At 35.6% G+C, this 12,110-nt stretch overlaps 1 protein-coding gene across 4 annotated transcripts in view; it reads right to left on the bottom strand.

The window, feature by feature from the left end:
- Positions 1-12,110, bottom strand: part of LOC101011195 (WD repeat-containing protein 72) — a 62,485-nt gene that overhangs the window by 15,302 nt on the left and 35,073 nt on the right. For all 4 annotated transcript variants that reach the window (XM_031662325.1, XM_031662328.1, XM_031662326.1 and 1 more), the window contains exons 3-6: positions 8,509-8,615; positions 2,306-2,384; positions 919-1,093; positions 162-238 (exon numbers count right to left, since the gene is read on the bottom strand). In XM_031662325.1, the coding sequence (XP_031518185.1) occupies positions 162-238; positions 919-1,093; positions 2,306-2,384; positions 8,509-8,615 (438 nt within the window). The remainder of the gene's footprint in view (positions 1-161; positions 239-918; positions 1,094-2,305; positions 2,385-8,508; positions 8,616-12,110) is intronic.

Raw genomic sequence — 12,110 nt, 5'->3', positions numbered from 1 at the left:
CCCCTGGGAAGATGGTTGGGGGAAATAAATGGATGTAGAATTTATACACTTCTATGTTATTTGAACTTTTGACAATAAGCATGTAATAGCCTTATAATTTATAAATTTCAATGAATATGCTTGAAATTGTAGGGAAAAAAGAGTAGGGTTCCCAAGCCAACCTGAATGCTGTTGATAGATGAGGAAAGATCCCACACTTTGAGCTCACCAGCTACTGATACCACCAAGAGAGAATCTTCTGTGAAAAGAATAAAAAGTCAGATATAAGCTTACCATGGATATAATTGGGTAGGTAAAAATCATTTCATAGTCATTTAAGAATTATGCAGGGCTGTGTAGATGGAAAATTTTCAGCTTTGGAGTCACTTTTTAACTAGAAAAAAATAAATATTTTACATCTTGCTCCAAATCTGTTTTAACATTTCAAAGTGATTCCTAGGTATAAGAAGAGCACCACTAGAAGCAGAATCATATGGCAAATCATCGTAACAAGCACCTTCCTGTTTCAGAAGTAAGTGAGGAGCCAACTTCCACTTCCCTTTGCAGTCACTCATTACAGAAACTGAATTATCAATACTACATCTGGAAGATACAGCAGGGCAAAATTCCAGGAGTCCTGCTAATCCACAACAAAACCTGCTTGCCACTCTTAAAATGTAACAAGAACTTGGTGATAAAAGCACAGATTCATCTCTTTCCCCCTCATCTTAACCTTTTGCTGACTTTCCAAAGTTTTGAACCACCGGCATGCGTGTTCTTAGTTCTTCTTGATCAGGTGTATTACAGACATATCCTCATTAATAGGTAAACATAAAGAAGCATTCTTTCTGAATTCCTGCCCAATAATTCGACAAATAATTCAAAAGTAGATATTTTTATATGCAATCTCTTTAGTGTCAGATAATATCTAACCACTACCTTGAATTCTCATGGAGTGAACAATGCACATGCAGTTGATCCAGTCGGGAAACTGAGATGATCTAAAACCGTGAACAACAGCCAAAGTTTTGGCATCAATTACAAGGACATCTTGATATTCTCCACAACAAAGAAGCCAACCTTCTCCCGTCATCCGGAATGAGCAGTGGTAATACTATGCATATGGAAATCAAAGCAAAGATTTAATTATCACTAGAAATTAACATAATTTGGCTACATTGAAGATTTCTCTAGACCTTAGTTTTAGCACATCATCAATTAAGGTATTGAACTGAACAGCAACTAAAATTTATCTTAGTTCAGTTATTCCAAACTCCTATGGGCACTTTAGTCTCATTTGCATCTCATGATTTTTCCGGAGAAAGAGAGATCCCTTGGAAGAAGTAATTTTATTCTAAATCATGGCAAGCTCAGAATTGAATTATTTCTGGAGTGCAACTTGGAACTAAACAACAACAAGGCCAGGCACAGTGGTTCATGCCTATAATCCCAGTGCTTCGGGAGGCTGTGGTGGGAAGATCACTTGAGGCCAGGAATTTGACGTTGTCGTTAGCACCACCGCACTTCAGCCCGGGTGACACAGCGAGACCCTGTCTCTTAAAGAAAAATAATTAATAGCAACAACAAAACCCAAGTTCCTTACCGTAGCAACAATGCTGTATGTTAAAAAGAAAGTGTTTGAAGGGCATTTGAGGATTATTATGCCAAATAAGTTGTGGAAATATTTTATTGAAGATCAAGTAAAGCATTCTACTTTTAACCAGCTCTCTCTGTGCAGGGTTTTATTCCCAGAAAAAATAGAGGAAATGCACATCATCAACGCTAAAAGTGTAAAACATTCAAAAACATGGTCAGCACCATTGGAATCATGCAACCACACTACATATGCTTGGAAATCATCTACTGAAAGCCAAGATTTGCCTTAAAGATTGGGAAGTGATTATAAAAATTATATATATAGAAATTAAGAACCTATCCACCAAAACATAAGGGTTAAAATTAGAAACGAGGGAGAAAAAAACTTTGTTCTTTATAAGACAGCACATCATTAAAACTGAATTCTTACACATGTACAAGTATGTGTATGTTTTGTGAAACTAAGGCAATATATGGAAATTGTCTTTCAAATCTGTTAGAAAGACACAAAAATGAAAGAATCAGGGGAGAAAATCTGCTTGAATAATACCTTTTGGGAAAGCAAAATGCCAAAATAGCAGATGATAACTGGTGATATTTGACCCTCATGACAAAATAAAAATTCAAGCAAAGAATATTCTCCAAAGATGTTTCTTTAGAAGTGTATTTGCAAATGCCCTAAACAAGTTGCAGAATCCAGAAATGCCCTGAAGGGCGTGAGCGTACTTACACAGATTGCAGTGTGCCTGTAAGGAAGTGTAGCCTTCTCCACGCACTGTCCACTGGTGACATTCCAAACACACATCTCCCTAGCAGAGATAACTTTGTATTATTCTCTGTCATTTCCACTCAATTGTCTGGAATAATTTTTGCGCCACCAAGTTTTTCTCTAGTGCTGCGCTTAAGTGCAGGTTGATCATTTATGTGGCTTTTTGTTACAGATTACTGGGCAAGACAATGTTGTGGTCATTAGCAGGGATGACATACTGTATCTGTATCTTTTTGTTTGGGTAATTACACCCTGCTGCCAGCCTACAAACCTTACCGTAGAGACAATCCGGCCTACAACAAATTGTGGAGATACAGCTATCACAGCCTGTTAGTGACAGTACAACAATCCTTCAGCGGAAACTGTATCCTCTTGAAAATGCTTTATTTCACTGAACTTAAACTACATATTCTGAAAATCATAATGCATCAAGTGCTGCATCTTCTGAGGCCAATGTATCATTTTTGTAAAAACAAACAGTGCCACCAAGAGGCTACATTTGGTCTATCATTGATAACAGTGTATCTCGGCTTCTGATTTGAAATCCCGAAATCATCCTTGCCACCTAATATTTAGAAAAATATTATTATTTTGAAAACTCTTACTTGGTTTACATATTACAAAGACACAGTTTTAAAATACGGTTACAAAGTACACCCAGCATAGGGTAGTTTATATGACTTCCCAAAAATCAGAATGACTGTTTCAGAATTGTTTGGTAATATTCTTCAGTCTTGAGAGTTTTAACACATAAGCAAAATGTTCCATGTTCTATAAAACAAAAGTTGTATAGGCCTTAAAGGAGATACCGCTATTATATTAAGAAACAAAATACACAGACTAATAATGTCAACAACTGTATGCATTTGGTGATTTGCAAGTTTTTTTGTTTTTCTAACCAAACACAGGAACTCAATCTTCTAAATTAGTGCTTCTTAAACTGGGGCGATTTTGCTTCCCCCTATTCCGCCTACATTCCAAGGACACTTGGTAATATTTTGATATATTTTTGGTTGCTACAACTAGGAACACACTACTGGCATCTAGTGGGGAGAGGCAAGGGATGCTGCCAAATATCCTACAATGCATTCAACAGTCCCCCACGACAAAGAATTATCTGTTCCTAAATGCCATTAGCCCTGAGGTTAAGAAATCATATTCCAGAAATAGACACGAAATATTCATAGTATTTTCTCTCTGTTTATATCCAACCTCTTTCCAAAAAGATTTGAGGTAACCTGAAAAGACATATAATTCTATAAAACAGGAGGAAAAAAATCTGTGTGTGTGCATCTGTGTGTATGTTCTAAAAAATAAGATTGGGAAGAAGGTAGATATTGAAATAATATATCTCAAAGGTAAACAAACTAATAATGCATCTATAAAATCAAGAAATACATCTCAAAGGTAAAATAATTGAACCTTAAGCAGTCAACATTATAAAATTTTAGCTCTTTAAGGGATTTGAGCTTATTAACAAGGGTTTTGACTCTAGCTATGCATCAACAACCACCTGATACTATTCCAAATATTACCTTCAGAGATTCGAATTCCATGACTCTGTGTAGAGATCCTGGCATGTGTGGTTTTGAAAAGCACGGTCAGTTGACTTGTTTCTAGCCTATTTCTAAACCAGTAGCTCTAAATTCTAGCTATACATTAGACTTATTTGAGAACTTTCAAAACTACTGATGGCTGACCATGCAAGATATCAAATCAGGCCAATTAATTCACATTTTCCAGGATTGGAACCTGGATACTGGTAAAAGTTCCTTGGAAAATATTAATGTATTTAAACCATCTTGGATCCCTTTGCGTTCCCTATTTATTGGCTTATCATTTTGTTTTCTATATTAAATCTGAAAATAAAATGAAAATATATCACAAAGAAAAAATTTGCTCTTTGCCTGTCAATTTTGTTTAATAAAAGAAAGTAAATTTGTGGTGTATCAAATGGAACGCTGACATCTTACCTGGAACCATGTAAGTTACATATGTAAAACTAAGACATGAAATTGAACTATTAAAAAGCATATTCTTTCCATTTTCTGAAACTATTCACCTAAGTTTGTACATAGCAAAAATCACCTTCTATTATAAAAAAAAAGAATTCAATAATTCTTAAAATCTTAAAAAATTTTAATAATTTTTAAAAATTGTAAAAATCTTAAGAGTTTTTAGAAGCTTAAAAATTCTTAAATTCTTATTTCAATGAAAACAGAAGAAAGTGTCTACAACATATAACATTAGAAAACTGTTATATTCTCACTACAAATTCCTTGAAAAGGGGCATTTTTTGGTCATATTCAACTTCACATCCCCTCCTCAGCACCTCAGTAAAAATTTATTCCATGGATAAATATACCAGTCACCATTATTCCACACACTTTATATCTTTTGGAAATATATTATTTTCTCTTGACCTCATTCTTATTTTTCATATTTGTGTGCTTGTAACACTGTAGTTTTGCTCAAACTTTAATGAAGTGTGTGGAAGGACAGGAGATAAACATGAATGCTTGCTTTGCCATCTTGCATTGGAAGTCTATTACATTTTTCAAACTCTTTTCCCTTGTCTTTTACTATACTTTCATTTTTTCTTTGGCATTCTCAGCCTCCTCTTCATCCTCTGTCTGTTTCTTAAGTGCTGGTTTTCCCTAGATATTTGTCTTACACTTTCTTACATCCTTACATGTCACTCTCTTTCTGGGTAAGTTATCTACTCCCCTGGCTTTGGGTACTGTTATTATGCTATTGGAAGCCCAGACCTGTTTATTTAAGCTCTATATTTCTAGATGCAAATAGCTTTTAGACATCTCCACCCGTATGACTTCCAGGAGATCACACCCTTTCATGTTCAAAATGAAGCATAGCATCTTCCCTCTTTGGTTCACTATCTCAATGAATGATATAATTACTAATAAATTTCCCATAATTCTTGACCCAACATTTTCCCTTACTGCCCCAAATGTGGGTACTTGCTACTCCAAATATGGGCTCTGGGCCAGCAGTATCAGCATTGTCTAGGAATGCTTTGGAAATACAAGTTACTAGACCCCAGCCCAGATCTACTAAATCTGTATCTTTGGTAGCAGTGCCCAGAAATCTGTAATTAAACAAACTCTGCAGGTGATTCTGGTGCATGCTCAGGATTGAGAAGCACTCACCTAGCAGCCTCCAAGTCCTGGTGCCCTACTTCTCTGGGGTCATCTCTTGCTAGTGACTAATACTTTCATTGGTAAGTAATAAACCTTTCTATCGGTGCCAAGGCTTTTTGCCTTAAAATTTTATTAACTCTCTCTATATATAAAATATTAATACAATTATACCAACCTTATTTTGATTTGTGTACATATGATAATACGTAATTGGAATGACTGTTTTAGTCAGATTTATTCAACTAGCTTATTTTGTGCTATTTGTCCCATTTAAAAAAAAATTGTTTTCTTTGAATTAAACAACATTTTTTCTTTTTTAAATTGAAAGTTACATACACTTTCTTTTATTTTTTATTTCTTTTGTCTATTGTTTTTGTAGCTAGTAAACAATACTTGAAATGTAAATATATAAATATAGCTTAAGGTCTAAAGTTAATCAACATCTTTACCCACCTCTAGAACACCAGAATGTGTGGGATCTTATTACTATATTATTATATGCTATTGTTGACCAGAATCGCGTATGTGTGAGTGGGTGTATATAAATATCATTATATCTTAAAAAGTCTCTACAACTTTGCAGGTTTTTGTTCAATATTCCTTCTTCCATCTCAAACCTTCCTTCTGAAATCATTGTTTTTCTTACTAAAGAACATCATTTAGAAATGTGTTATTATACTTATCCAGACTCTGTTGACATAGTGAGCACTTTTAGTTTTTGTTTGTCTCAAGGTTTATTATTTTGCCCCAATTTTTCAAAAGTGTTTTTGTTGGATATACAATTCCAAGCGGACAGATATTTTCTGTCCACTTTTTGAAGGGATTTCACTGCTGTCATTACTGTTGGGAAGTCAGCTCTCTGCTTAATTAACATTCCTTGGTAAATAATCTGCTTTTTCTCACTGTCTACCTACAGGATCTTCTCTTTTTCTTTGGCATTCTGTTGTTTTAACATCAGATCTCCAACGGTTTATTTTCATTACCCTAGAATTTTCTGTGATTACTGAATCTGAGGATGTATGCCTACAAATAAAATAATAATTTGGGAAAAATATTAAACACTGAGCCATAAAGCAACTCTGGGTCCCCTCTGATCACCATGAAGGCAAAAATGCTAAGTCCATAGCCAATATCTGGGACTTCTCAAATCTAAAAATGCATTGTTGTTTGGAAAATAATGGGGCAAGCCTAGTAGGAGTAATAATTTCCAGTGAATAAAGTTAAGACTTGCCAAGTACACAGTAGCTGAAACGTAGGTACTGCCTAAAAAGTATCTTATAGACACAGCATAAGATTTAGAAACCTCAAAAGAACAAAGTTCTAGAAAATTCACATCAACTTGGTGAAGGAGGACAGCTAGTTAGATTGAAACTGGACTCCTAGGCTCTTTAACAATATTTACAGGGCTCATACAGCTGAATTCATCTTTCATCAAAAATATATCCATTAACCCCTAGTTTCTCTTTTGGAGTTAGATCACTATGGGCAAATACCTGATGGTGAAATTCAGTAATTTTTCAGATCTTTTTCTCAGTTAGCTACTACGTATTTCTCAATTTTTCATGCAGCCCCAGAAAAAAATTAACCATCTCCAAAATTCTCTAGATTGGGAATAAATATCTCAGCATGTGTAGCAGACTTTGTGGCAGTCCTGGTGAATGAAAGCTACAGGCAAAGGTTAAAAAAGGAATGTATTAGGACATTTCACTTTAGACTTAGCCAAAGTTCAATCCCTCTAAATATTACAATTAATGATTTACTATAAGCTATGAAAATAGGTATCTCTTTGATATCTGTTCAACTAGCCAACATATTAAACTATTCTGTTTATACAAGCTGGACCTTGATTCCTCGTTATTCTTTTGGTTTTCAGAATTCAGAAGCATATAATTTCTCTTTGGATTAAAAACAAAGAGAGGCTTATCTTGTTTCAACTAGCAACGCAATCCCTTATTAACAAATGCATACTGAATTGATACCACATTCCCGAGTATATTTTGGCAAATAACTCCTCAGGAGCCTAGCTCATAGTAATTCTTCCATCAGTGGGGCTTTTTCCTACAGGTAAGTCCTATTTCATGAGGGCAAGCTTTGCTCCCATGAAACTGCACCCAAATCACTAGCTATGTTCCTTTTCCATCTCTCTGCCACCATTCTACTGATAATTGAGTCCTCTCCTCTGTTAGATTTATTTATTTATTTATTTTTATTTTAAATTTTTATTTATTTATTTATCTTTCTTTTTCTTTTTCTTTTTTTTTTTTTTTTTGAGACTGTCACCCAGGCTGGAATGCAGGGGCACCATCTTGGCTCACTGCAACCTCTGCCTCCCGGGTTCAAGTAATTCTCCCTCCTCAGCCTCCCGAGTAGCTGGGATTATAGGCATGCACCACCATGCCCAGGCCAATTTTTCTATTTTTATAGAGTCAGGGTTTCGTCATGATGGCCAGGCTGGTCTTGAACTCTTGACCTCAGGTGATCCACCTGCCTCAGCCTCCGAAAGTGCTGGGATTACAGGCATGAGCCACTATGCCCGGCCTGTTAGTTTCATAATAACATCAGACAAGGGTACAACATGAAGACTGTAACTATTAAATTGTTTTGTAAATCTATGAAAGCTTGGATGGGTTTGCTTAAGAGCTCCAAGTGTGTTACGACATGAGAAAAGACAGACACCTAGTCTTTTTCATTGCTGATTCTACAAAACTAGGCATTGGTCACTAACCTTTACCCAGTAAGAGTGCTACAAGTTCTGATACGCATGTTGAGATGATTATCTTGGTCCTAATCCAGCAACAAGAGTATTGAGTGAGGGTTCATAACACTGATTACATTCCTTGGGATCATCACACAAGTTATTCAAACTTTCAGGATCTAAATGTTCCTATACGTGAGAGGCACATGTGGATCACAAAAGTTTCCTTCAGCACTAAAATTGTACTCCGCTGTAGTTTTTAAAAAGGGAAGGACATGGAGAAGGGGACAAAGTTTATACACCATACCTACCCATTTTCAGCAGCACTAACAATGTAGGGCTGTTTAGAGAAGTCTCTTGCTCTTGCCAAACATGTTACTGAAGCTGAATGACCAAATAGGAGTTCTTTTGCTGAAATCTGAAAATAATGAGAGTGAGCTTTTAAATAACTGTAAACGGTTTGAAGAATAAAAACACAACAATATAGTATTCACAATTCTGATTAGAAAATTCTGTTATGTTTTTGCTGTATACAAGTTTCCAGAAAACTGATATATGGAATATCAATATCCACAGACTAATAAACTCCTAGGTAAAGGAACTGTGTTGTAGACAGGTTTTGTTTGTTTTGGTTTGGTGTCCATCATGAAACCTCCATGACTGCCAGACCTGTCTTACAACAGCTAGGTTGTGAATACAAATAAGTCTGTGTTGATGCTTCCTATGAACAAAATGTCCCCTCAATAATAGTAGCACATTAATACAGAGTTCAGAATTCAAAATAACTTTACAAAATAATACAAGAGAAAATATTACCCTTTTTGAAACCACCATAACACCCTATATGGTGATAGGAATGTAAATTGGTGCAGCTATTTTTAAAAACAGTATAGAGGTTCCTCAATAAAAATAAAAATAGAACTTACACATGACTCAGGATTCCCACTTCTAGGTATATATCCAAAGGGAATGAAACCAGTATCTCAGAGAGGTATCTGTACCCCCATGTTCATTGGAGCATTACTCACAGCAGCCAAAATACGGAAACAATCTAAGTGTCCATCAACGGATGCAGAGATAAATAAAATGTGTCACATACAGTCATCCCTCATTATCCATGGGGGACTGGTTCCAGGACACCACTGCCCCCCACCCCATGCCCCACCACATAGGTACCTAAATCCTAGGATGTGCAAGTATGCTACATAAAATGGCATAGTATTGGCACATAGCCTATGAACATCTTTCATATCCTTTAAATTAGCTCTAGATTACTTATAATACCTAATACAATATAAATGCTATGTAAATTGCTTTTATACTATATAATTTAGGGAATAATAACAAGTGAAAAAGTCTGTACATGTTTAATACAGATGCAATCCTCTTTTCCTTTTCCAAGTTTTCGATCCACAGTTGGTTGAATCCATGGATGCAGAAGCCATGGACATGAAGGGCCGACTATATACACAATGGAATAGTACTCAGCCAAAAAAATAAAAGAGAAAAAAATCCTGCCATTTGTGACAACATGGATGGACCTAGAGGACATGATGCTAAATAAAATAATCCAGATACAGAAAGACAAATGCTATACGATCTCACTTCTATATAGAATCTAAAAAGCCAAACTCATAGAAATAGAATTAGTGGCTGCTAATGGCTGGGGGAGAGGGAAGAATGAAGTAATGTTGCTCAAAGGGTAAAATATTGAATTATACATAAGATGTATAAGTTTTGGGATCTAATGTATGCATAGTGACTACAGTTAATACTGTATGGTATACTTCAAATTTGCTAAGAGAGTAGGTCTTAAGAGTTCTTGCCATGCACATAAAAAAAATGATTATGTGAGGTGAGAGATGTGTTAATTAATTGGATTGTTGTATTAGTCCATTCTCATACTGCTATAAAGAACTACCTGAGACTGGGTAATTCATGAAGAAAAGAGATTTAATTGACTCACAGTTCCACAGGCTTAACAGGAAGCATGACTGAGAGACCTCGGGACACTTACAATCATGGTGGAAGGTGAAGGAGAAGCAAGCACGTCTTATCATGGCAGAGCAGGAGAGAGAAAGAGTGACAGGGGAAGTGCCACCCACTTTTAAACCATAGGATCTCATGAGTACTCACTCACTATTACAAGAACAGCATGCAGAAAATCGTCCCCATGATCCAATCACCTCCTACCAGGTCCCTCCCCCAACATGTGGGGATTCCAATTCAACATGAGATTTGGGTGGGGACACAGAGCCAAAACATATCATTTGTGGTAATCATTTCACAATGTATTCATATATCAAGTCATCACTCTGTATACCTTAAACCTATGTAATTTTACTAGTTAATTACAGCTCAATAAAGTTAATATAAAAATGACTAAAATTCCATTAGTCATAGACTAAATATCAGACCAGTTACCACGGAGAAAATTTTAGGCATCAATTTTCACTTCTAAATTATCTATATTACCTAAAATTCCTAAAATTAAAACATCTTTCTTATTTATATTAAAAAATAAGAAAAGATCAATAAAATAAGAAAACAAGCCACAGACTGAGAGAAATATTTTCAAAAGTCGTACCTGATAAAGGACTATTATCCAAAATACAGAAAGAACTCTTAAAATTCAACAATAAGAAAGTTAAAAACATGATGAAAATATTGTCAAAACATCTGAGCAGACACCTCACCAAAGAAAACATACAGACGGCAAGTGAACACATAAAAATGTACTCCATATCATATGTCATAAGAGAAGTGCAAATTAAAAAACAATGAGAAACCACAGCACACCTATCAAAATGGCCAAACTCCAGAACACTGGCAATATCAAATGCTGGCCGGGATGTGGAGCAACAGGAATTCTCACTCATTGCTGGTGAGAATGTGAAACAGGACAGCCACTTTGGAAAAGAGTTCAGTAGTTTCATATAAAACTAAACATATTTTTACCACACAACACAGCAATCACGCTCACTGACATTTACCCAAATAAGTTGAAAAGTTGTGTCCACACAAAAATCTGTACACAAATGTTTACAGTAGCTTTATCCATAATTGCCAAAATGTGATAGCAACCAAGATACCCTTCAAGTGGCAAACAGATAAATTATAGTACATCTATACAATGAAATATTATACAGCACTAAAAAGAAATGAGCTATCAAACCATGAAAAGACATGGAAAAACCGTTGATGTGTATTACTAAATGAAAGAAGCCCATCTGAAAAGGTTTTATGATTCTAACTATATGACATTGTGGAAAAGGCAAAACTTAGCAAACAATAAAAACATTAGTGGTTATCAGGGGTATTTGGGGAGCAGGAGATAAATAGATGGGGCACAGAGAATTTTTAGGGCAATGAAACTATTCTGTATGATACTATAAAAATGGATACATGAGCCTGGCTGTCAGGACGAACCTCATGTCTATTAAAAATATAAAAATTAGCCAGGAGTGGTAGTACGGGCCTTAATCCCAGCTACTTGGGAGGCTGAGGCAGTATATCTGCTTGAACCTGGGAGGTGGAGGTTTCAGTGAGCCGAGATTGCGCCACTCTACTACAGCCTAGGTGACAAAGTGAAAGTCCATCTCAGGGAAAAAAAAAAAAAAAAAAGATACATGTCATTATACATTTGTCAAAACCCAAAGAATGTACAATACCAAGAGTGAACCAATACTTGATTATATGTAGGTTAACTGGTTGTAAAATATATATACTGCTGTGCTCTAGTGTGGGATATTAATGGTAAAGGAGACTGTGTGTACATGTGTGTTGGGAGTGGGGCAGGGCTGATCAGGTATATACAGAAACTCCCTGTACCTTCCAGTCAATTTTGCTTTAAACCTAAAACTGCTTTCAAAAATAGTCTATTGAAATACTTTTTAAAAAGATCTTATTTATG

Source organism: Papio anubis, unplaced genomic scaffold (genome assembly GCF_008728515.1).
Source record: "Papio anubis isolate 15944 unplaced genomic scaffold, Panubis1.0 scaffold55, whole genome shotgun sequence".
NCBI lineage: Eukaryota > Metazoa > Chordata > Mammalia > Primates > Cercopithecidae > Papio > Papio anubis.
The sequence above is the reverse complement of the archived record's forward strand: the minus strand, read 5'-3'. Positions and strand labels throughout refer to the sequence as shown.